Source organism: Erythranthe guttata, chromosome 6, assembly GCF_056151865.1.
Source record: "Erythranthe guttata isolate IM_541 chromosome 6, IM_541, whole genome shotgun sequence".
Lineage (NCBI taxonomy): Eukaryota > Viridiplantae > Streptophyta > Magnoliopsida > Lamiales > Phrymaceae > Erythranthe > Erythranthe guttata.
Window position 1 is genome coordinate 6,844,695 of NC_142538.1, and position 25,940 is coordinate 6,870,634.

General features: G+C 33.3%; 3 protein-coding genes across 3 annotated transcripts; 1 reads left to right on the plus strand and 2 right to left on the minus strand.

Annotated features, from left to right (window-relative positions):
* Window positions 1–549: 549 nt before the first annotated feature.
* On the minus strand, window positions 550–4,270 carry LOC105960360 (uncharacterized). Its single transcript, XM_012984515.2, has 3 exons — window positions 4,028–4,270; window positions 2,619–3,875; window positions 550–967 (listed from the first exon to the last, which is right to left on the minus strand). The coding sequence occupies exons 2-3, from the start codon at window positions 3,806–3,808 to the stop codon at window positions 853–855; spliced, it is 1,305 nt and encodes a 434-aa protein (XP_012839969.2). The 5' UTR covers window positions 3,809–3,875; window positions 4,028–4,270; the 3' UTR covers window positions 550–852.
* Window positions 4,271–7,319: 3,049 nt separating this feature from the next.
* On the plus strand, window positions 7,320–7,931 carry LOC105960326 (uncharacterized). Its single transcript, XM_012984489.2, has one exon. The coding sequence runs from the start codon at window positions 7,335–7,337 to the stop codon at window positions 7,902–7,904; it is 570 nt and encodes a 189-aa protein (XP_012839943.2). The 5' UTR covers window positions 7,320–7,334; the 3' UTR covers window positions 7,905–7,931.
* A 4,840-nt stretch (window positions 7,932–12,771) lies between these two features.
* LOC105960264 (putative BOI-related E3 ubiquitin-protein ligase 3) lies at window positions 12,772–13,722 on the minus strand. The gene is made up of 2 exons (XM_012984430.2): window positions 13,340–13,722; window positions 12,772–13,251 (listed from the first exon to the last, which is right to left on the minus strand). The coding sequence occupies exons 1-2, from the start codon at window positions 13,706–13,708 to the stop codon at window positions 12,778–12,780; spliced, it is 843 nt and encodes a 280-aa protein (XP_012839884.2). The 5' UTR covers window positions 13,709–13,722; the 3' UTR covers window positions 12,772–12,777.
* Between the last annotated feature and the right edge of the window lie 12,218 nt (window positions 13,723–25,940).

Here is a 25,940-nt window from a genome sequence, read left to right on the forward strand (position 1 = left end):
TGCCAAATCAATTATTGGAGAGTGCGCAATGTTTTGAAAATCAATTCGCACATTGACTCGAAGTAGTTACTGCACCGTGATTTTGACCGGTTCAACTAAGATTCAATCGAGTTATTTTTATTTTTTAATTATTTATAGTATACCCAAAATAGCTTATTCATCACTAATTCTCATCAAGCCAGTTTTTGTATTTAGCCTTACCAATAGAGTGAAGGCCTAGGATTCAAGTCCTTCTCCCCTACTTTTGGTTGTAATGGATCGGAATTTATTCAAAAAAACATTAAGAAAATAGCTTACTCATCACCAATAAAAAGTAATAGATGTCGTTCAAGTCCACTCCTCGACATAAAATTTCGAGTCCTAAAAAAATAGGTGTAAAGCTAATTTAAATACGGCAAAATTATAGTTTTCACCCCTCAAGTTTACACCGATTCCATATTTGATCCCCATGTTCACAAAAAACATTTGATCCTTCATGTTCTAATAATTTAACATTTTTGATCTTTTCCGTTAATTTACAGGTGACCAAATGTGAAATCGGAGTCAAACTTGAGGGCCAAAACCTGTATTTTTCCCAAATAAAATACAGTAAACATCTGAATGTGTCAGGTCTGCTGTAAAAGCACCTCATTAATAAGTTCGCGGGGGGGGCGGGGGGGGGGGGGGGGGGGGGGGGGGGTGTTTTCAACAGTGGCAATACAAAATAATCCTCAAACAAGATCCTAAGGGAATCTTGGATCAGCTATAATCTACATAAGCACGACCAAACCGCAAATAGACGAACAAGATTCTTCAACACCAAAGCTTCGATTTTGCAATTTGCTGGAGAGACCTTGTACCTGAGAAAAAAATTCAACGTTGCTCCCAGTCCTTCAATTTCTTGCTACCTTTAGGCTTTTCTATAGGGGCATTCATTCCAGCCATTTTCTGATTGTATTTTGCCCGAAGAGGATCGTTGTAGGTCCACCTGCATTTTCATAAATAGTAATTAAACTCAGGGTTTGATGCACAAGAACAAAAACGATAGAATCAACATTTAAAACCTGACCATAAATAATCTGCATAATATGTTCTACATTTACCAATCAAATGGTATGGTTTTACTACTACCAGAAATGTAATTTGTTGATGTAGTTCTGAGAAAAATCAGAGTAATATAACGAAAAGAGAAACGATTCATGAATGCAAAACATGCTCTGGCACATTTCGACTGCACAATATTACATGGGATACTAGGTTGACTACTACTTCCAAGTTCCAACAAGTAAAAATCAAACAAACATTTCCTATAGCAAGTTAGTTGCATTTGCAGAATTATCACGCGACATTTCCTCCATTTCAGAACGTACGATGTTAAAAAACCAGTGTAATTAAATTAAAGTGAAATTTAGGTACAGTTATATTACTAAGTGCTGTATTAATATTTTATAAGACATGTTTCAAATAACTGAGGGTTGTTTTACTACTTATACCCAAACCAAAACAAGGGAAACACAGTTAGACGACTAATGGCAATTTGACAAGATTTTGTAACATTGTGCCTTTGTAAGGAGTCTAATCATCGACGAATAAAGACGGTCTCCAAGAACTAGCCTGCTTTAGCCCTTAACAATAAGTGCAATATTACTTGAGCAAACAAAAAACTTAGGAATTTTACTTCATGGCAGGGACCGAATTGAAGATATAAAAAAAAAAAGGAGAAAACTGGAAAGCAACGAAAAGTGGTAGCACCAAAGAGGAGAGAGTTTGTTTCTCTAGCTTACAGCAACATGAACATTTACAGGGTCAGCTAAACCAAAAGAATCAATAACATGACCTATAGACCAAAAGTAAACAATACTATACGTGATAGTGAACTTAACACCACGTCATGGTCGTAGTTAAGATGCAAATCCCAAAATTATACGTGATAGTGAACGTATTGATAAAAAAAAATATGCATCTTAGATGAAATGTGAACCACACATTATTATCAAGACTATTAAACAATCAAACGAGAACATAAGATTCTTGTTCGAAAGCATTCAGCAATCGTGATTGATTCTAATGTTGAATCATGGAACACAAAAACAAACTGACAATCAAACTACAGCACAAAACATTTCATTTAACGTTCAATATAGTACATTTAGTCCAATATGTTATGGCTTTTTTGATACATGACATGTTACTCTATATGACTGAGGGGTACGTAAACGAGTTATAAATGAGTCCCTTCAGGATATATTTCTACATTCACAAGAATTATTCCCATGTTCGATTCTTGATGTTTAAGAGTTTCTAGAGTATACCAGTCATTCAAATCAGTACAAATGAAAGATCACAAGTAATAAATCTATTGGATGGATAAAAGGATATTAGCAGGCCGTTTTCCCAAACAAGTGAATTTGTGTGCAAGGAAATGCACTAATCTAAGTGTACACAAAATTCCAGACCATTCCATCATTTGATAATCAAAGAACAACCATACTATGAATTACGATACACTAAATGTCAATACAATTCTCAACAGCATGATGCATAAATATTGTTTAAAAGTACAGAATACTTTGAACGAAGCAGATTCAAAAACTTGAAAAACAGATGGCATATGCTTAATCAGGGAATAAAGTACTTACGGGTTATTCCAATCGGTCGTGTCCTCATTGACAAGATGTGTCCATTTCGTCCTCCCACTTCGCCCAAAGTGCTTAACCTGCATGACTTTCGGCAATATAGTCTTATCCATCTTATCCTCTCCAGTCGGAGCAGAAAAGTCACGAGTGTAGATATTCGCCGCCCCAGCAGTTCCGGTTTGGTCGTCAGGATTCGACTGAAAGAAAGCACCTTTATGAAAGTACTTCTGCATGAACCTCCACTTCTGCTTCGGCTGCCCGGAAGGCCTCGGATTCTTCCTATCCCACTCTCTCCTCTCTTCCTCGGTCATATTCCTCACTCTCTCAATCTCCTCTTTCTCCTTCACCATCGCATCTCTGTCCTCTCTATCTCTCTTGATTCTCGCAATCTCTCTAGACTTCCACGCCTCATACTCCTCCGCTTCATTTATATCATCGTCCGTGTCCACGTCAGCAATATCTGCTGCCAAGTCCACATTCCTCTGAATTTCTTGAGCCTCTTTAATTTTCTCGATCACAATCTCTCTCGTCTCTTTCTTCCTCTCCTCCACTCTCCTCTTCACCGCTTCCTCGAGTGCTCTCTCTTCAGCCTCAATCCTCTCCCGCTCCGCTATCGTATCCCTCTCGGACTTCGGAACGAAAACCGGCTTCACCATCGCAATGCCCCCAGTATTCTCCTCCTCGGAATCAGTCTCGTACTCGGACTCCTCCTCCTCCTCCTCTTCATCCTCTTCTTCCTCCTCCTCCGGCAAAAGGGCCGCCTCCTCTTGCTGCCGCTGCAGCAGCTTCTCCCTAATCCTCCTCCTCCTCTCCTCCAAGGCATCCTCATCCTCCTCCTCCAAATCAAACCCCTCTTGCCGCCTGCTCTCCTCCTCCGCTGTAGAAATAATCTCCGCCTGCCTAATTCTTCTGTGATCTTCGCGCACTTCGTTGCGGTTATCAATTTTGCTTTCGGCCAAACGGCGCAGCCTTGGATCATCCCTCCGAACGACATCGGAACCCTGGTGGACCGGAAACGCTTTGTCGAGGGCGGCCGCCCTCGACATTTTAATGTCCCCTTCTTCTTCGTTGTCGTCCGCCCATTCGGGTGCTTTACCGGGCCAGTACCTTTTCACCTTCGTTTGCCCGATTTTACCCCTGAGCTTGTCTCTGATTGTTATCACCGTATCGCTTACACCCGCCGTCACAGACATGGCTGCTGCTACAGGCAATACACAGCCCTAAATCGAACAAAAACCCCCTAATCGATTGACTAAATACCTGGAGAAGAAGGATGGATAAGCACACAGATAGTAAAGCAACACAAAACCCTAGAATTTTTTTGGGGAAGATGAAGCCTTAATAAAAGGAAAATTGCGTATAGTAGATATCAATATAGGCAGAGAAATGGTTGGAATGAAAGAAATACGAACCTGTGCGGCGAAAGATATCGGAGCGGTGCTCAGGCGGTGAATTCTCCGACGGCCGACGTTCCGACTCAGCAAATTGGTTCTCGTGTGCTTTGTGCTAACTCGAGTCACAAAAGCGGACTATATTATTTTCTTCAATTGTTAATAAATAAATAGTGTTTCTTAAATAATTCTTTTTGCAATCCTAATTGGGTGAAAATATATTAAATTATTAGTTCATTATTTAATATTTTAATAAATTAATAAAATTTTGCTAGTCTTAACTATATTACTTTATGAAGATTTAACTGTATATTATTATATTATTTCGAACCTTGTCTAGTTTATTAAGGGTGAATAGCAATTAACTCCCGTGTGTGGTTATAAACTTTTCGCACATGATCCATTTGTACTTTATAATTGTTGTAATATCTTTTTAATTGAGATTTTAATTTATTGATTTGTGTTTATAAGGTTAATTAAATAATTTGTATAATGTGTTGTTACTGAGTTCGTACAAATTCCTAATATCGTAGTTAGTGGTATTAGATCGTACTAAGTAATTAATGGATGAGATTAAAAGTTAAATAATTTGTGCTTACAAGATCACACATTTTATTGTGTCGAGAAGTACAACGTAACTCTCTCGGACCCCAAACAACCTCAATTTTTGGTCGCACCCACTATAATTTTGGTAACATATTGGGAGTTCGAATCTTTTTTAGCACATATATCCGTAAGGCCACATTATACGACCATTCTCTTAAGAAAAAGTAAGGAGTAAACTGCAAAAACTACCCCTGTGTAATCTCAAAATAGCAAAAACCCCCCTGTCATAAATAAACTAGCAAAAACCTCCCCTGTGAAATTATTTAAATAGCAAAAACCCCCCTATGGAACTATTTGAGGGTTGACTTGATATAAAAAGACACAAATACCCCTGGAGTCTTGCAATTAATAAATTCTTATATTTTATAAATATTTTAATTATTTTATTTAAAAAATAATCAATTTAGTTGTTTACTATTTTTTTTAATTTCTAAACAAACAAATTAAAAAGAATAAATATACATATAATATGTATATATATAAATACATTTTGAGGGACAATTTTGTCATTTCAAGTCTAAAAAATTAGCTAGGGGGGATTCTGCCTTTGACTAAATTTCACAGGGGGGTTTTTGCTAGTTTATTTATCACAGGGGGGTTTTCGCTATTTCGAGATAACACAGGGGTAGTATTTGCAGTTTACTCAAAAAGTAAGTACACAACTATTTAATTAACCGTTTGATCCGGATTAAGATTTAGTCCTACTCAGGAAGCCTATTGAAGAAGGCCAGCCTAGGGTCTACTAGAGTGCAAGGCCCATAAAGGGAGACGAAGGGGGAGGCCCCCCTCTCGAGACATCGGTGCCACCGCAAGAAGGGAAGGTGCCAGGTTTGCCCAAGCATACTTGTGGTGCTTGGGAGAAAATTAAGACAGTCTCGTAATAGATACCGAAGGTCGGAGCAAGTACTGAAAGGTGACTTTAATGGCAGTGACAACACCCACAACACATTAAGTGCCCTGACATCGGCATTTAATGCTTGAATGATCGGGTGCGGCTAAAAGACTGGGAAGCATGGATAAGGTCCCCTATCAAATTTACGGATATGAATCCTGGCTATCATGAGAAGGATAATCATGATCCAAGCTACCCAGAGAAAAACAAATAAAGGATGCCGGAAAGCAGTAGATGAGATCTCTTGATCGGGACTCGCGGAGTGCTAGGGAAGCGGACCGAAAAACACAATAAAATGAGGCACACACTGGCCAAAACTTGGAATTTTTTATATACATTCTCTACGGGATAATTACACTTTTGGTCCCTCATGTTTGGCCAGATTTCACTTTTGGTCCCTCTTGTTCTAAAGTGAACAAAGTTCACCTTCAAGTTTCAATTTTAAACACTTTTGGTCCCCGCCGTTACATATCCGTTACCAAGTAACGGAAAACACTATTTTGGGGTGAAAATCGAAATTTTAAAATCTTTTGGGGCTGAAAATAATTATATATTTAAAATAGACTACTTATAATTTTTCATAATAAAAAAAATCAACGAAACAAATTATTTTGTAATATAATTAATATTATTATAATTATACTACTTATAATTATTTTTTTAATAATAAAAAAATTAACTAAACAAATTATTTTAATCATACTTAATATTATTTTTAATTATACTACTTATGATAAAAAAGATTAATAACAAAAATATAAATTAACTAAACAAATTAGTTTTAATTATACTTAATATTATTATAATTGTACTACTTATAATTATTTTTTTAATAATATAAAATAAATTAACTAAACAAGTTATTTTTAATTATACTTAATAGTATTTTTAATTATACTACTTATAATAAAAAAATAATAATTAAAAAAAAGAAATTAGCTGAACAAGTCATATATAATTATACTTAATATTATTATTATTATACTACTTGTAATTGATTTTTTAATAATAAAAAAGAAATTAACTAAATAAATTATTGTGCATTATGCTTAATATTAATTTTCATTATACTACTTATGATTAATTTTTAATAATAAAAAAATAAATTAACTAAATAAATTTCATTATACTTAATATTATTAAAATTTTAATTATAAGTAGTATATTTAAAAATATTAATTATTTTTCAGCCCCAAAAAAATTTAAAAATTTAATTTTCGCCCCAAAATAGTATTTTCCGTTACTTGCTAACGGACATGTAATGGCGGGGACTAAAAGTGTTCAAAATTGAAACTTTGAGGTGAACTTTGTTCACTTTAAAACAAGGGGGATCAAAAGTGAAATCGGGCCAAACATGAGGGACCAAAAGTATAATTATCCCCATTCTCTACACATAATATAAAAAAAATCAATAACCTGATGCAACATCTAATTACCCAACTAATTGTGTCTTTATTTGCTTTATTTTATTTTATTTTTTATTTTTTTATAAATGATTCTTTACTCATATTTCATTCTTTATATTCATTTTCTAATTTTCTATTCTGTACACCCATGCATTATAGGCTGAAAATATATGAAATTTTGTTTATGTTAAAAATAAAAATTATAATTGAAAAAAAGAAATCAAGATACGTTACTTAATTAATAGCAGATGTGCAGTAATTAAGCCTCATTTAATTTCATACAAACGTTTCTGAGCAAAGGAAAACCCTGTAAATATCTGTGTGTATATATATATATATATATATATATATATATATATATATATATATATATATATACCACCCATGCCATTTTACAACTTGATCAAAAAGCAATCAAAAAACAATGGCGAAACCCAGTCTCCTCTTCGCTCTAGCAGCAACAATCCTCTCTCTAGCCACCGCCGCATTCTCAGCCAACGCCGCCGTCAAGCCCCACAAATTAACCCACAGCCTTCAGGCAGCGCCGCCTCCACGTGTCTTCGGATATCACCCACACCAAGCTCCGCCCCACTCTAAAAAGAACCACAGACTAATACACGCACATCCGCCGGCGGCGGCGCCGCCTACTATTAGCGGAGAAAGAGGTGCTCTGCCGCCGGAGCCTTACCAGGGCTTCTACGAATTCACCGACCGGTGCTTGGATAAGCTGACGGAAGAATGCGGGCTGGAGATTTTCCAGGGAATATTCTGGGAGGATGAGATGGCGGAAATCAGCCGCAAGTGCTGCCAGAAGCTGGTGGCGGTGGGGCGGAGCTGCCACGAAGGGTTACTTAAGGCGACGATGAAGCTGCCGGGGCTGCCGAAGAGAGAGAAGAGTGTGGTAAAGAGGAGAGATGCTCAACTCTGGTCGAACTGCGTTTCGATTATCGGTGTTCCTCATAAGTTTGGGGGATCTCCATCGCCCTCCCCATAACACATATGTTTTTCGTTTATTCAAGATATGATGTTTTATTGCACAAGTATCTATAAATTAATACAGTCAGAACCGACATAATTTTATTTATTTTGGCGAAATATTAAATTATCGAGCTGATGAGCAATTATTTCTTGTTCTTGTTATACTAATAAGAACATCTTATAATGAAATTGAAAGTGGAAATGGACCAAATTAAAGTATATATATTCAATTTTTTGATCATAGATGCATGGTTCAAGAATTTCAAGAAGCGTGGAGAGAACCTATTAAAATTTTGATGTTTTATTGCATAACTATCGATACAGGGTAACCTCTATAAACGAATATAGTCGCAACCGACAAAACTTTGTTAATTTAGTGAAATATTTTATCAAGCTAATAATCAATTAGCACGCTTTTTACCGAGTGAGGACCGTAAACAATTATTGTTAAAAATTTATCGTAAACAACTACACGAATCCCCAAGAACCAACATGCTTGAATCATATACAATTGAATTTAATGTTGATCTCCAAATTCTTGAAATTATTTCTTGTTATTATACCAATACATCATCTGGTTAGAACATCTTATAATAAAGTTACGGACCAAATTAAAGTATATATATTGAATTACTTGATCATAGATGTTCAAGAATTTTCAAGCGCCGACCAAAATTATATAGTTGCACTCCAGAAAAACGAAAACGAAAACGACAATGTCGATATTAACAACAATATATGCATATATGTAAACAGAAGTATTTCACCTTGTATTGAATGGTATTGTACGTACATACAAATTAAATACATATGCAAGAAGAATAATAATAAGTCTAATAATTTCTATTTCGAATTGATTAAAACAACAAATTAAGTACAGGGGTGAAAATCTTGATGTAGTATTAAACCATGAGCAAGACACCTGTTTTTAAATTGATTCTAATTCGCAGACTCTTTTTTGTCGTAATTACTTCTTGTTGTCGATCACCCTCTGCAATCTTGGCAATCTTGGCGCTCCGTGTTTCTTCCTTTTCAATATCAGCAAAGTTAGTAGCCTCTGTCTTTGCCTCCTCTTCCTCGTCGGAAAATTTGGTCGGAACCCTAGTAACAGGTTCTTTGTCGTCGGAAAATTTGGTCGGAACCCTAATAGTGGATTCTTTCACTTCAGATAATACGGGTGTGCTAATCTCTTTGTCTTCTTCTTCGTGCACCACTAGCTTTCGTTTCCTAGATTCCTGACATAGTAATGGATTCTTCTTCTTCTTCGCCGGTAGTATAATTTCCTCCTTTGAAATTAGGGTTTCTTTCTTTGAATCATTCTTGGAAGATAATAATGGCTTCTTTGAAACGGTGGCCTTCTCTTTCACGATCGATTTCTTGACGGGCCGTCGGAGAATATTATTTCTTGGTTTATCAATAACAGATGAGACAACTGGACAGCGGCGAACTTGAGGAATAATAATATTCTCACACGAGGTGGTGGTCATGTCTGAACTATCTGATGATAAGAAAGAATAATCACGTGCTTCTTTGAGCCACTCAACTTTTTCCCTTCCTTCGATTGTATCCAATTGCATCATCGTTCTCCACTTCTTCTTCGATCTTCTCTTGTTCATCAGTTCCGATTTTGGAATCTTTAACCATGATTTGATAGTTTCTTTGTTCGTAACAACTCTGTCGTGATCTTCATCGGAAAAGACACAAGGCTGCGGCGCTGCCTTGCCTTTGACGGTGGCCCGGGATTTGTCTTTCAGTTGTGGCCTAGCAGAATAACAGCGATTCATCTTCTTCTTCTTCTTAAGGAAACAAGAACACAGGGAAAGAAAAAAATATATTCGCAGAGATTATGAAATAAGGATGGAAGTATGAAAGAAAATCTGAAAGTAATTAGGTTTAATTATGGCATTAATTAGACATGGGTGTATGTATATATAGATAGATAAGGTGAAGTATATAAGGAAGATACTAGATGTATAAGGTATTACTTATGGAAGGAAAAGGAGTTCTAACCCTCTTACAATTAGAATCAAATTTAATTATTATTTGTATTCTCATGTCAAATAACAAAAACGCAATCTACCGTGTATCAACTTCATTAAACTATCTATTTATTTGGTTTTTTCAACTGTAAAATCAAAAATATATTTTCTTATTTTAAAAAACGTAAAAAAAGTATTTAACTAATTAATTCTTGAATTTAACCCTATGATTATCAATTCAATTTTTTTTTTTAAATTTTAGAACATTGTTTTAAAAAGTATTTTATCTATGTATTTTAGAAAAATAAAAATCATATACTTATAATATTAATATTGTTATATATTTGTTTATCTTGCATGTATGTATTATATGTCAAAGACTATACATATTACATAATATGAAATTTTGAATTTAGTTTTGATACAAATAATTATATTAATAATTTTGAAAATTCGACTTGCAAAGAATGAATAAATGTAGTTGACTTAATTTCAAAAAAAAAAAAATTCAATTTCAAATAAATAAATAAATTTTACATAAATTCTACTTGGGTAAATAACATGCACCAAACCCTTGTGTTATGGAATTGTTAACGGAATGGCGGAATGGAGATTTCATGCAAAATAAAATAAAAACAGGGCCTTGTGTTATGGAATTGTTAACGGAATGACGGATTGGGGATTTCATGCAAAATAAAATAAAAACAGGGAATTCTACGCAATAAAATTAACACATGGGAGTTTGGTACATGTTTTAATTCCATAACAGAGGGGAGTTTTGTGAAGTTTACCCTAGAGGTTAGTTTGTAAATAATGAAAAAAAAATTATCAATCTATAAATAATTTTTAATCTGTTATAACTTTAAAGGATTTAAAAAAAAAGAAAAAAAAAAAGAATAAATGTATATTAAAATTTTAATCTTTATGTAACTTCATGTCCTTGCTTCTGCTTAAAAAAATGCAATTTCATATAACTCGTGTGGCAGGCGCATGGGTTTATATTCTTTCATATTAATTCCTCGATGTTAGTATTCAGAGACATAACTGAAATATTTTGTATAATATTGTCAGTAGCACAGGAGGTGGTCATGTCTGAATCTGACCATAAGAAAGAATAATCGCGCGCTTTTTTGAGCCACTCAACTTTTTCCCTTCCTTTGATCGTATCCAACTGCATCATCGTTCTCGACTTCTTCTTCGATCTTCTCTTGTTCACTTCCGATTTCGGTATCTTTAACCATGATTTTCTAGTTTCTTTCTTTGTGTCTTTGTCGGGAAAGACAACCTCTGTTGATCTATATTCGTTAGCAGGCGGCTGTGGTGCCGCCTTCTCTTTGACGGTGGTCCTGAATTCGTCTTTCAGGTGTGGCCTCGCAGAATAACGACGATTCATCTTCATCTTCTCAAGAAAACAACAACACAATACAAACAAATAAAAAAAATATATATATATATTCGCCGAGAAAATTTGTAAGTATATTTAAGTTTAATTTTATGACTTTAAGAATGGGTATATATATAAGGTATATGTATAGATATATATATGGAAGAATTAGGGCTCCTTAAGATAACTTCCTGGAAGAAATAGGAGTCCAAATCCTAGTACAATTCATTATCTATTTATTGAATATAACATTTTTTTTTACAATAGTAAGTAAAGTACGATATATAATTATCTTCCAGAAGGCAGATATATATGACGTGGCTACTATTTGATATATAATTATAATATGGTGTATAATTCGGTCTAGTTTAGGGGTATTCATTCGGTAAAATCGTATCGGAATTTCGGTACTTACAAAAGTTTGTACCTTTACCAAACCGAACTATTCTGTTCGTTGCGATTTTTTAACGAATTAATTTGGTTTTTTCGGTTAGGTATCGCGGTAAAACCGAAAATATATTTTCTTATTTTAAAAAACGTAAACAAAAATTAAACTAATTAATTCTTGAATTTTAATCGGCCCTGAAAACAAAAACTAACAATTGAGGTAAGTTTGTAAATAATGAAAAAATATTATCAATATATAAATAATTTTTAATTTGTAAAACTTATAATAAAGGAAAAAAATAAATGTATATTAAATTATTAATCTTTATGTAATTTGATGTTTTTAACATGCTTGCTGATTTGAAGATAGGATTTATCAGAACTTACACTCAATTGCATGTTAGTCTAAATAAGCCTTATTGCTCGGAGCTCGTATATTTTACCTCGACTAAAAGTGCAAATCATGTGCAAACTATGAGCAAATCGATCGCGTGCAAACGATGAGCAATTCGCGTGCATATATTACGTGATTACGTGTGCAAATTCATACTTATTTTTCTAAAAAATATTGTGACAAAGAAGCAAGCATTTTCGAGAATGAACAACAACTCGGAATAAAAAAAAAAAGAAGAAGAAGATTATATTGTTACATATTAATTTGTCGATGATATTAATTTGTCGATGCTATGTATCTAGAGACATAACTGAAATAATTTATACAATTACCTGGCATGCTAAATATTGTGCAGTTTTGAAGTACTAAAAATGTTGGAATATAAGTACATATATATTGAGATTTTAATTACATACTTCATTTTTTTTTTAATTCCGATATGAGTTACTTTAACTATAAAGATATTATATTTTACCCTAAAGATTACATTTATATTTTATTTTTCTTAAGACATGCCACTTTTATTAAGTTATTAACAACAATATCATCAATATACAAGTTCGAAGTGTTGAACATACCCTTAGAATATAATATATATATAAGAAAAATGAAACAAAAGATATAAATTATTCAAGAATATAACATATAACAAAAATATTACATAATGATAATGAAACATTTAAATTTGATGTCTTATTTTTAATATTGGAATATATATATATTCCGTAAATAAAAAAAAAAAAAATTAAGTCTTAGGGAGGCGGACTTCAATGCTAGTAGTCTTAAGTTTGCGGCACGAGGGGCACGACCGGGTGGCCGTGTCGCACACCGTGCACACGCTGATGTGGCGGCACGGCCACACCATCACCGTCGCCGGGCGGCGCCGGCAAGTCTTGCAGTCGAGCGTCACCGGCGCCACCCGGGACGGGTCCACACAGGACGACTGGGCGTCCTCCTCCGCCGTCTCCGCATAGCGACGCGCCGCGATGACGTCGCGCAAGCACGACCTCAATGACCGGATTTCCTCCTTCAGGGCCCACACGGTTTCGCGAAGCTGATCCGACTCCGCCTGGTAGTGCTCCGCCGTCTTCTCCAGATCCGCCACCTGTTTCACCTTGGCGTCCAGTTCGAGTTCTTTCACCTTCAGTTTCTTCACCGCCGCCCCCTCCTCCGCCGCACCGCCCCTTGTTCCGGCCAACGCGTATCTCAGATTCTCACGCTGCATAAAAAAAATGATAAAAAAAAATAAAAAAATAATAATAAAAAATGAAATAAAATAAAATATATACACATGAATTAATTATTACGTGGGATGTGATAAGGCGGTCGATTTCTAGTGCATGGTTTTCGACATCTGCGGAGAAGTCAGTGTGCGTGTGGTGATCTTCGTCTTGGGTGGCGGCGGCGGCTAAAAGTGCGGTGAAGGAATTGTAGGGAGCGGCGGTGCCGTTGAGTATTTGCTGCAGTTGCGACGAATACTGCTCGGAGGCACCGTTGATCGGAGAAGCAAATTGGTAGCCGGAGGCGGGAGAAGTAAATTGGTAGCCGGAGGCACCGTTAAATGGGGAAGCAAAGTGGTGGCCGTTGATCGGAGAAGCAAAGTTGTTGCCGGCACCGCCACCGCCGAGAAGATCAGTGAAGAGGTTGAGTGGTTGTTGTTCTGCAACTTCCTTCATCTTGCCCTTCCCCTTGCCGGATTTCTTCCGACCACCTGACACATCATTCAAAAAAAAAAAAAAAAAAAAAAAATAAAACAATTATATATCAAACGGCGCCGGAAAAAGTAAGAGTAAATAGGAGGCCAAGGCCAAGGTCGCCGGAGAAGAGATATATCCTACCTCCATTATTGTTCATCGTTGCACAATTATTATATATCAAACGGCGCCGTTTCTACAAGACCAAGTGAAAATTATAAATCAACAATAATAATTCAACAATAATAATAATAATTAAAAAAAAGAATGATATATTGAACTAAGTAGGTGTCTGTGTGTGTATTAACCTGTATTGAAGAAGAGAGAATTAAGGAGATCTAGGTGGCGGGTGCAGGGTGGCGGAATGTGGTGGGGAAGGGCGGAAGACTTATAATAAAGAGAGTGAAAGGGTGGCAACTTTTTGGAGAAGAGAAACACCTTCGAATTCAATTCATACCCAACAGACGCAACTTACATCAAATTATGCATCACTTCCAATTTAACGTACTAATATTTTTTCTTTAGCGTTTAAGGATTCTAATTATTTAAAGTATTTTTTTGTTTTTTAGTTTTTTAGTTTATTTAGTTTATTGCATTTAGTCCCCTTAATATTATGTTAAACTACTAAACAACCCCATATACTATGTTAAACTACTAAACAACTCCCCCGTTTTATTAATATTAGCAAAAGCACCTTTGTTGTGCATTTTTTTCGCACACATAGGCCATAGCCACATATATTGGTAGTTTGCAAATAAAAACAAGAGGGAAACTTATAGTTTTTACCCCTCAAGTTTGCACCAATTTCACGTTTGCTCCCTTATGTCCATAACAAAATCATTTGGTCCCTAATGTTTCAAAAATTCAACGCTTTTAATTATTTCCGTCTATTTTGAGTTAGTACTAACATAATCAAGTGTTTGCTTATCACTTCCGTAACTGACGGAAATGACCAAAAGTGTTAAATTTTTAAACACGAGGGACCAAATATATTTCATTACGAACACGGGAGACCAAATGTGAAATCCGTACAAACTTAAGGGAGAAAACTGTAATTTTCCAAAAAATAAGAAGATGAGTTTTTTAACAATTAATGTCTACATAAGAAAGTTTTTTTTTCTTTTGTTATCAAAAAAAGAAGAATGATTTTCTTACAACTGTAAACATACATAAGAATGTTAAATACAATAAACCATATTTCTTTTTCTATTGTTATTTGTTTTTCTTTTGTATTCTCCTTTTTCAGAAAACTTATTTTTCATTTCAGTACCTACATATGTGTTTTTTTTATTTAGACCTCGTTTGGTTCGTAACATAAATTATTATTAAAAAATATTATTACTGATAATCCCCGAATAAATCATGTTTTAAGATAATGACAAAAAATTCCCTTTGATTTGTAAAAAATATGCTTATCCCCCTTAAACACACTTCAATTATGAAAATCATCTTCCTATTGTTGAATGATCATTTCTACAAAAAGTTTAAGCTATTAGTGTTTTATTTACTATTAATAACTCCTATATGCTCCTTTAAGTGCAATAAATTATATTTAAAATCTTGCACTTGAAATATTTGAAATGGGTAGCGGTGGGATCTGAACTCGAAACCTATAATTTGGCTCGCCTATGATACTATGTTGATTAAGTACTTCTAACAAAAGTGTAAGTTATTACTGAACTATATCATTTAATATTATTAATATGTCAAATATTTATTCATTTTTTATTATAAAATTAGACAAACATGCAAATATAATTTGTTTTCTCTTATAAAAAAGAGTAAATGTAAAAAGATTTATCTTGTCATTTACTCGTTCTGGTTTTACGAGACTCAAATTTTATTTTCAATTTTTTTAAACATCTAATTTTATTTTAGGGCTAAATACACTTTGCACCCCTGAAGTATAGCTCATGTAACACTTACCCCCTTAAAGTATCATTTGTAACACTTACCCCCCTCAACATCAATTATTTTATATTATAAAATTTTAAAATAATAAGCATAACAATCTAATAATTAACGGTTCATAGAAAATTGAAAAGTAACTAAAATTAATTGTTGAAAAAAAAATTAAAAAGTAATATATATTGAGTACTAATGAATGAAAATATATTTAAAAAAATTAATGAACTAAAATAAATTTAAATACTTAATATTTATATTAATTATGTATTGATTTCTTAAAGTTAATCGATAGAGTATTTTTGATTAGTTGGTCCAACAACAATTAGATGTTATTTATTGAATACGTATCCAATGCAAGATAATATTTTTCAATTTTTAAATATTGTATTTTTCAACAGATATTTTTAGTTGTATAATTTCATTATTCTTTTAGTTATTCCTTTCAATAAAATATTTTTTTAAGCTATTAACATTTAAAATACAAATTAAATTGTGCTTGAGGGGGGTAAGTGTTACAAATGATACTTTAAGGGGGTAAGTGTTACAGAGGGTATACTTTAGGGGTGCAAACTGTATTTAACCCTTTATTTTAAAAATAAGGGGTTAACTTAAATATTAAAAATTAGGTCACATGCAATCTTCTAATTAAAAAGAATGAGCTCGATATTTTTTGTACATTTATTGAAAAGATATCGGATTATTTTACCATTAAACCATATTAAATAATTAAGTTTTAAGAATCCCTGTCAAATATAAAACCTTAAAATAAGGGGTAAATTTGAATTATTTCAAAGAATATTTTCTAAAATCACACATATTCCGTTATACTGAATACTGAGAGTCTAAGGGGGAAATTGTAGGCGGACACAAACTCTAGGGAGGCAATAGTAGTTTTTTTAAACAAGAAGCGCTTTTTTGTAATTAGATTAATTATACTCAGCAAACAAAGTTCAGTTCATCACAACATATGATATAAACAATTGGATTTTGATTTGTTAGTACTTGACATGAGAAAACAAACAATGAAATTCGATTCCAGTTGTACGAGGATAATTAGGACTAGTCCTTTTCCTTCCGTAAGTACAACTTAACGAGTCCTGCTTCTTCCATACATATACACCCTATATATATCTACACATCCATTAGTACAAAGTCATAAAACCTAAATATACCTACAAATTTTCTCTACGAGTATATTTATTTTTTATTTTTTATTGTGTTGTTTTCTTGAGAAAGAGAAGAAGATGAACCGTTGTTATTCTGCGAGGCCACACCTGAAAGACGAATTCAGGGTCACCGTCAAAGGGAAGGCGGCGGCGCCGCCGCCTTCTGACGAATATAGATCAACAGAGGTTGTCTTTTCCGACAAAGACACGAAGAAAGAAACTATCAAATCATGGTTAAAGATTCCGAAATCGGAAGTGAACAAGAGAAGATCAAAGAAGAAGTCGAGAACGATGATGCAATTGGATACAATCGAAGGAAGGGAAAAAGTTGAGTGGCTCAAAAAAGCGCGTGATTATTCTTTCTTATGGTCAGATTCAGACATGACCAACTCCTGTACTACTGACAATATGATACAAAATATTTCAGTTATGTCTCCAGATACATAACATCGACGAATTAATATGAAATAATATAAACCCATGCCCTTGCTACACGAGTTATATGAAATTGCATTTTTTTTGTAGCAGAAGCAAGGACATCAAGTTACATAAAGATTAGTAATTTAATATACAATTTTTTTTCTTTTCATTTTAATTAAATCCTTTAAAGTTATAACAGATTAAAAAATACGTATAGATTGATAACTTTTCTTTTTCATTATTTACAAACTAACCTCTAGCGTAAACTGCATAAAACCCCCTGTTTTTAGCACCAAACCCCTATGTGTTAATTTTATTGCGTAGAATCCATAACACAAGGGGAATCTATGTAAAATTTATTTATTTATTTAAAATTGAATTATTTTTTTGAAATTAAGTCAAATATATTTATTCAATCTTTGAAAGTTGAATTTTCAAAATTATTAATATAATTATTTGTATCAAAATTAAATTCAAATTTTCATATTATTTATATTTTTTGACATATAATACATCCAAGATAAATTATACAAATATATAACAATATTGATATTGTAAGTATATAATTTTGATTTTTTTATTCTCATGTCAAATAACTTGAAGATCAGATATAGATCTCTTAGTGAACTCCCATCTTCAATTAAGCGGTTCATATTAATGGATATATTAGGTTATCGTAATTTTCGTAAATGTTGCCATAAACCATCAAGTTGTTCTTCCGATTTTTTATTGTCATTGTAGGGGTATTTTTTTTTCTTGTGTAGGCCCACAAGATTTTAACGAGGCCCCAATTAATTTGTTCAAATAATGGAATAATAAAATCTTTTTTGGCTAAAAAAATAAAAATAAAAATAAAATTCATAGATAAAATACTTTTTTTTATTCAAAATCTGAAATTTCCAATTTTTTTTTTTTTTTTTTTTATTTAGTTGCAATTGTTTTTTGTAAAATAAATGGAATAAAATTTTGGAAATCCAAATGAGAAAACAATGTTCTATTATAATCACTTATTATTTTTATGGCCGATTATTGAAATTTGAGTGTCAAATTCAAGAATTAATATGTTTAAATATTTTTTTTTACGTTTTTTTAAAATAAGAAAATATATTTTCGATTTTACAGGTGAAAAAACCAAATAAATAGATAGTTTAATGAAGTTGATATACGGTAGATTTCGTTTTGTTATTTGACATAAGAAAAAATTGATTCCAATTGTAAGAGGGTTAGAACTCCTTTTCCTTCCATAAGTAATAGCTTATAAATCTAGTATCTTCCATATATACTTCACCTTATCTATATATACATACACCCATGTTTAATACATGCCATAATAAAACCTAATTACTTTCAGATTTTCTTTCAAACTTCCATCCTTAGTTTCCTTAAGAAGAAGAAGAAGAAGATGAATCGCTGTTATTCTGCGAGGCCACACCAGAAAGACGAATTCCGGACCACCGTCAAAGGAAAGGCAGCGCCGCAGCCTTGTGTCTTTGCCGATGAAGATCGCGACAACATAGTTGTTACGAAGAAAGAAACTATCAAATCATGGTTAAAGATTCCAAAATCGGAACTGATGAACAAGAGAAGATCGAAGAAGAAGTGGAGAACGATGATGCAATTGGATACGATCGAAGGAAGGGAAAAAGCGGAGTGGCTCAAAGAAGCGCGTGATTATTCTTTTTTATCGTCAGATAATTCAGACATGACCACCACCTCGTGTGAGAATATTATTATTCCTCAAGTTCGCTGCCGTCCAGTTGTCTCATCTGTTATTAATAAACCAAGAAACAATATTCTCCGACAGCCCATCAAGAAATCGATCGTGAAGGAGAAGGCCCCCGTTTCGAAGAAGCCATTATTATCTTCCAAGAATGATTCAAAGAAAGAAACCCTAATTCCAAAGGAGGAAATTATACTACCGTCAAAGAAGAAGAAGAATCCATTGCTATATCAGGAATCTAGGAAACGAAAGCTAGTGGTGCATGAAGAAGAAGACGAAGAGATTAGCACCGTATTTTCCAACAAGAAAGAACCCGTTATTAGGGTTCCGACCAAATTTTCTGATGAGAAAGAACCCGTTATTAGGATTCCGACCAAATTGTCCGACGAGAAAGAACCCACTATTAGGGTTCCGAATAAATTTTCCGACGAGAAAGAGGAGGCAAAGACAGAGGCTACTAACTTTGCTGATATTGAAAAGGAAGAAACACGGAGCGCCAAGATCGCCAAGATTACAGACGATGATCGACAACAAGAAGTAATTACGACGAAGAAAGAGGAGGCGAAGATGGAGACTACTTGTGCCAAGATCGCCAAGATTGCAGAGGATGATCGAAAAGAAGAAGTAATTACGACGACGAAGAAGAGTCTGAGAATTAGAATCAATATAAAAACAGGTGTCATGATCATGGTTTGATACTCGATCAAGATTCCAGCAATGGTTTTTAGAACTTCCATCTCTAGCTAGGGCTCATCTGATTTAATTTACGAAACTTAATTGTATTATTATATTCTTAAACCATATAACATGAGTTTTTAAATTCTTTAATTTGTTGGGTATATATATGATGAGTAATTAATATCTATTCTTGAATCATCGACCATACTACAATGAATCCAAAATTTTGTCTAGTGAATAACAAATTGGTTGTTCAATTAGGTCTTACAGAATTTTTGTTTCCAAAATATATTTAATAGACTAATTTATACTTGATTACAATTATATTTTACAATATCTTTTTTTTTTTTTTTTTCTATTGATTCCAATTATATAAATCAATTATAATGTTCTTATATTTTTTGTTTTTTTTGTAAAATATAGTTGATTTTGCATTTTTTTGCAGTTTTGATTTGTCATTTTTAGTAGCAGACTTTTGATCGACTATGCTTCATCATAGTTGATTAATATACTGATATAGAAAAAAAAATTAAAAAACCAAAAAATAAATAAAAATAAAAGAATTTCCTTAATTGACTATGAAGCATAGTCGATTAAGGCTAATTGACTATGCTCCGTAGTCGATTAAGAAAACTGATACAGAAAAGAAGGAAGAAAAACTGAAAAACGAAAAAAAAAATTGTTGAGCGGACCTAGTGATGATGTGATGGGCGGGGGCAAAGCTGGAAAACATAATAGCTCAAAATGGGTGTGGGTTTTTCTCAAATAATGGAGAGAAATATTTTGGACCTCTCTCCATTAGAAAAAGTAATGAGGGGTTTCCTAAAAGAGCCCCTGTAGCAACAAATTATTATCTGCGATTTAAACAAACAAGATAAACTTGCACAAAGATATTTTTATTGAATTAAAATAAAAGATTGCGGGTTACAAACTCTAATTTAATCCTCTGATTCTTCTCTAAAAAACAATATGCGTTTGACATTAAATTTCGGAGTCGGGTCGTTGACTTGATCTTCTCTGGATTTGATTTGGATTCGAATAACGTCTTCTGAGGGTCTTGCGACTTGAATCTCGGATCGAACGCAAAACTTTGACGGGTTTTGACTTGAAGATATTGGATTCTTGATGGATATGGCCCTTCAATCTTCATTCGATCTTGATTTGTTGAAGAACGCCCTCGATTTGATGAAGAACGCCTTGAATTTGATGAAGAACGACTTGAATATTGTAGAAAGAATTTTCTCCTACGGGTTTTCTTCTTCTTGAGTTGTGTTTTGAATTGTGTAGAGAGGGTCCCTATTTATAGTGGTAGAATAAGAGTCCTACATAAAGTCTTCTTGATGACGTGGCGCGATTTGATTGGCTCTCTTTAAATTAATATATATCTCTTATAACTTGGAAAAGAAGAAATAATCCTATTGGCCAATAACTAATTGATAATTTTCTCCATAACTTATTTTGCAAGATAAATTATAATTTAATTTAGACACAATTTAATTGGCTAATTTAATTAACCAATTAATTAATTTTATGCGTCTACAAATGCCCCTCGAGACTTGTTCACTGACAATGCATCTTGGAGTGAACGAGTCTCGATAATTGCCCAACTTCAATTGCTGCTCGATCTAGCAAAGCACATATATCTTTTGAAATCATCACTGAACTTAGAGAGATTCTAAGTTGCCTATGTACCCTATAAAGGGACCAAGTCATAACGTAGTTCAAAATATACCCTTTTGAGGGATGTCGTGCACAGTTTATACTCATGTGGACAAGGAGAAACATTTGTAGTTTAAGCTCGTGCTGAAGGAGCATTTGACTTGAATTTGTAGATAGTTTATGCTCGTATCAAGGAGCTTTGACTTGATTTCGATATATAGATAGTTTATGCTCGTATCGAGGAGCCTTGACTTGATTTAGATATATAGATAGTTTATGTTCGTATCAAGGAGCCTTGACTTGATTTGCATATATAGATAGTCTATGCTCGTAGAGGAGACTTGATTTGATTTGGATAGTCTATTCTCGTATCAAGGAGCTTTGATTTGATTTGAACTTGTGGACATTTTAAACTCGTGTCAAGGAGTAGTACTTCATTTGATTTGGACATGTAGACATTTTAAACTCGTGTCAAGGAGTATTTCATTTGATTCGGACATGTAGACCATTTAAACTCGTGTCAAGGAGTACTTCATTTGTACATGTACACCTTTTAAACTCGTGTCAAGGAGTGTTTCACTTGATTTGAACTTGTAGACTTTTTAAACTCGTGTCAGGGAGTGCTTCATTTGATTTGGACATGTAGACCTTTTAAACTCGTGTCAAGGAGTGTTTCACGTGATTTGGACTTGTAGACCTTTTAAACTCGTGTCAAGGAGTGCTTCATTTGATTTGGACATGTAGACCTTTTAAACTCGTAACAAGTAGTGTTTTACTTGATTTGGACTTGTAGACCTTTTAACTCAAGGAGTGTTTTATTTGATTTGGACATGTAAACCTTTTAAACTCGTGTCAAGGAGCATTGGCGGAACATAGATGGGGCTAGGGGGGCTGTTGACCCCCCAAGAATAAAAAAAAAAAATTTGTTTTAGGTATTCTGGTACTGTATTTTTTGAATATTACATTTAACCCTCCTAAAGTTTTTGCAAATATGTATCTTAATCCTTAATTTTTTTTTCTTCTCCCTATATATATATATATATATATATATATATATATATATATATATATATATATATATATATATATATATATATATATATATATAATATAGATCATATTTTATATAAAGATATAAAATAAAATGGTGAAAACTTGTATAATTTGAAATAAAATTTGTGAATATTTACATATTTTTGAATTTTTTTTTCAATAACTCTAAAAGTTAATATGAGACGATGCCATGAATCCCCAAAATATTACGTACGCTACATTATTAAAATAATTTGAATTAATTTAAATTTTTTTGTCATGCTTAAAATACGATAAAAATTATTATATAAAAAAAATTTCGGGCCGCTGCCCTGAATCCCGAAATTTTAGCTACCCCCCCCCCCCCCCCCCCCCCAACATTTTCATCCTAGTTCCGCCCCTGTCAAGGAGTGTTTCACTTGATTTGGACATGTAGACCTTTTAAACTCGTGTCAAGGAGTGCTTCACTTGATTTGGACATGTAGACCTTTTAAACTCGTGTCAAGGAGTGCTGATTTGAACTTGAATTTGGACTTGTAGACCTTTTAAACTCGTGTCAAGGAGTATTTTATTTGATTTGGACATGAGACCTTTTAAACTCGTGTCAAGGAGTGTTTCACTTGATTTGGACATGTAGACCTTTTAAACTCGTGTCAAGGAGTGCTTCAGTTGATTTGGACATATAGACCTTTTAAACTCGTGTCAAGGAGTGCTGATTTGAACTGGAATTTGGACTTGTAGACCTTTTAAACTCGTGTCAATGAGTATTTTATTTGATTCGGACATGTAGACCTTTTAAACTCGTGTCAAGGAGTGCTTCATTTGATTTGACTTGTCATATTGCATAGCGTGTTGCTTCTTCAAAAGACTTGCCCCCATCCTCATGATCTTCTTATTCTTCTTCAACATGTTCTTCTTTGAGTTGATACGACTTTTGGGATGAAGGTTCTTCGACATGCGTAGGTGAATGAGGGGTTTTGAATACTAATAAAAGCTATGGGTATTGCAAATGATGAATTTAAGGTTCGGTTTATCTCTATTTCTCAGCATTTTGAGGGACTTATTGCTAAATGCCCCATTTTCTATATCACAATTTTTTTTATTTATTTTTTACATTTATTTTGTTTAAGTGGGTACTTAAGTCAATTAGAATGACAACTGATTGGGTACTTAATTTCGTATTTTAATTTATATATATATTTTTTAAGTATATTGGTTATATCGTATTATATGTTAACTATTCTAAGTTTCCGTTTGATTATTTTATCTAAAATGTATTTTCATTTTCAAAATTGTCCACCAGCATTAAGACACGGGTGAAATACTAGTTTTATGTATAAAATAATAAATTATTAGTATATATAATGAACATTATATATTCTTAGAATCTTATACAGTTGAACCTCTATAAATTAATATAATCGAAACTAGGAAAATTTTATTAATTTAGCGAATTATTAAATTATAGAATTAATAATTTAATATATTTTCATCGAGTCGGACCGAGAGAAATTATTATTCAAGTGAGTATTAATTTATCGATACTCTAATGTATATTGTATTTTTTTTTAAGTGTAAAAGGATGTTAATTTCAATAAATAGATAGTTTAATGAGGTTGATATACGGTGGATTTCGTTTTATTATTTGACTTGAGAAAATAAACAATAATAAAATTTGAATCCATTTGTAAGAGAGTTAGAACTCATTTTTCCTTCTATAAGTAATAGCTTATATATCTAGTATCTTCCTTATATACTTCACCTTATCTATATATACATACACCCATGTTTAATTAATACCATAATTAAACCTAATTACTTTCAGATTTTCTCTCAAACTTCCATCCTTATTTCATATAATCTCTGCCAATATTATTTTTTCCTTGTGTCGTTGTTATTTCCTTAAGAAGAAGAAGATGACTCGTTGTTATTCTGCGAGGCCACACCTGAAAGACGAATCCCGGGCCAACGGCGGACGACTGAGCAAAGAAAACGGCACCGCCGTCAAAGGAAAGGCAGCGCCGCCGCCTTGTGTCTTTGCCGATGAAGATCGCGACGACAGAGTTGTTACGAAGAAAGAAACTATCAAATCATGGTTAAAGATTCCGAAATAAGAACTGACGTACAAGAGAAGATCGAGTATATACCCTCAATCTGAGTATAACCTTGTGCTACTAACCTAGCCTTGTTTCTGATCATTGTACCTTTTTCATCAGTTTTGTTTTTGAAGATCCACTTAGTTCCTATCACATTTACGTGACTTGGTCTGGGAACTAAGTATCACACATCATTTCTGATGAACTGATTCAGTTCTTCATGCATTGCATTGATCAAGAATTCATCCTTCAGAGCTTCTGCAATATTCCTTGGTTCAACTGAAGACACAAAACAAGTAGTTCCAGTTAGGGATGGCAAAAAAACCCGAACCGCTAGCTATCCGTGGGTATCCGCTCCGTTTAGAATCCGTTACCGAAACCATTAGGGTTTGGTAATGGTTTTGGTAAAAGAAAAGAAAACCGTCATGGTTTTGGTATGGTTCTGGTTTTACCTATATGGTCATGGGTACCCGACCATTTAATATATATATATATATATATATATATATATATATATATATATATATATATATATATATATATATATATATATATATATATATATATATATATATATATATATATATATATATATATATATATATATATTCATTCAACAATATGAATAAAAAAATAATTTGGCAAAAATTTTAAATAAAATATTAAATAATTTATGGAGGATATATTTGTATAATTTACTGTTTTTGTCTTTTCTTTTTTTCTTTTTCTTTTCTGAGAGTTATTTAAACGTTATTGTATCTAAAATTTTTTTTATTACCATAATTTAAATGGTAAATGGGTACCCGTGGGTACCCGGATATTCGTGGTAATGGTTATGGTATTTTCATTAACTTTTTAAAAGGGTTTGGTATGGTCATGGTTTGAGCTATATTAAATGGTAATGGTTCTGGTATTGCACTTTTTCGAGGGTACCCGCTCCGCTGCCATCCCTAGTTCCAGTTAGTGCACATTCAGAAGATAAATTTGCAAATCTTACCATATCTCTGTAATTCACTCTATCTTTTCTTCTGGTTCTTATCCCATCAAAGATATCTCCCACAACTTGAGTAGATGGGTGATTTTTTTGGTGTCTACTTGATGGTTCCTTTCTGCAGACATCATCGGTTGGCTGCAATTCAGCTTCTGTGTTCTCTGTAGGATGTATTGAGTCAGATGTGGTAACACTTGGCTCAACACCTTCTTCTCTTGAAACTGGACTGTTTATATCTGGAGCATCTGTGACAGTAGTGTCTCCTCCGGTTGTTTCTCCTTCAGCAATCAGGTCATCAACTTCATCTTCAGCTGTTTTACTGCGGAGATCAGCAAAATCATCAAATACCACATTTACAGATTCAATAATGGTTCGAGTTCGTAAGTTATATACTCTATACGCATGACTGTTGTTAGAGTATCCCACAAATAAACTCAAATCACTTTTTGAATCAAATTTAGCTAGATGATCTCTATCATTTAGGACATAGCAAACACATCCAAACACATGCATGTATTCTAGGTCAGATTTTTCTCTTACAAAA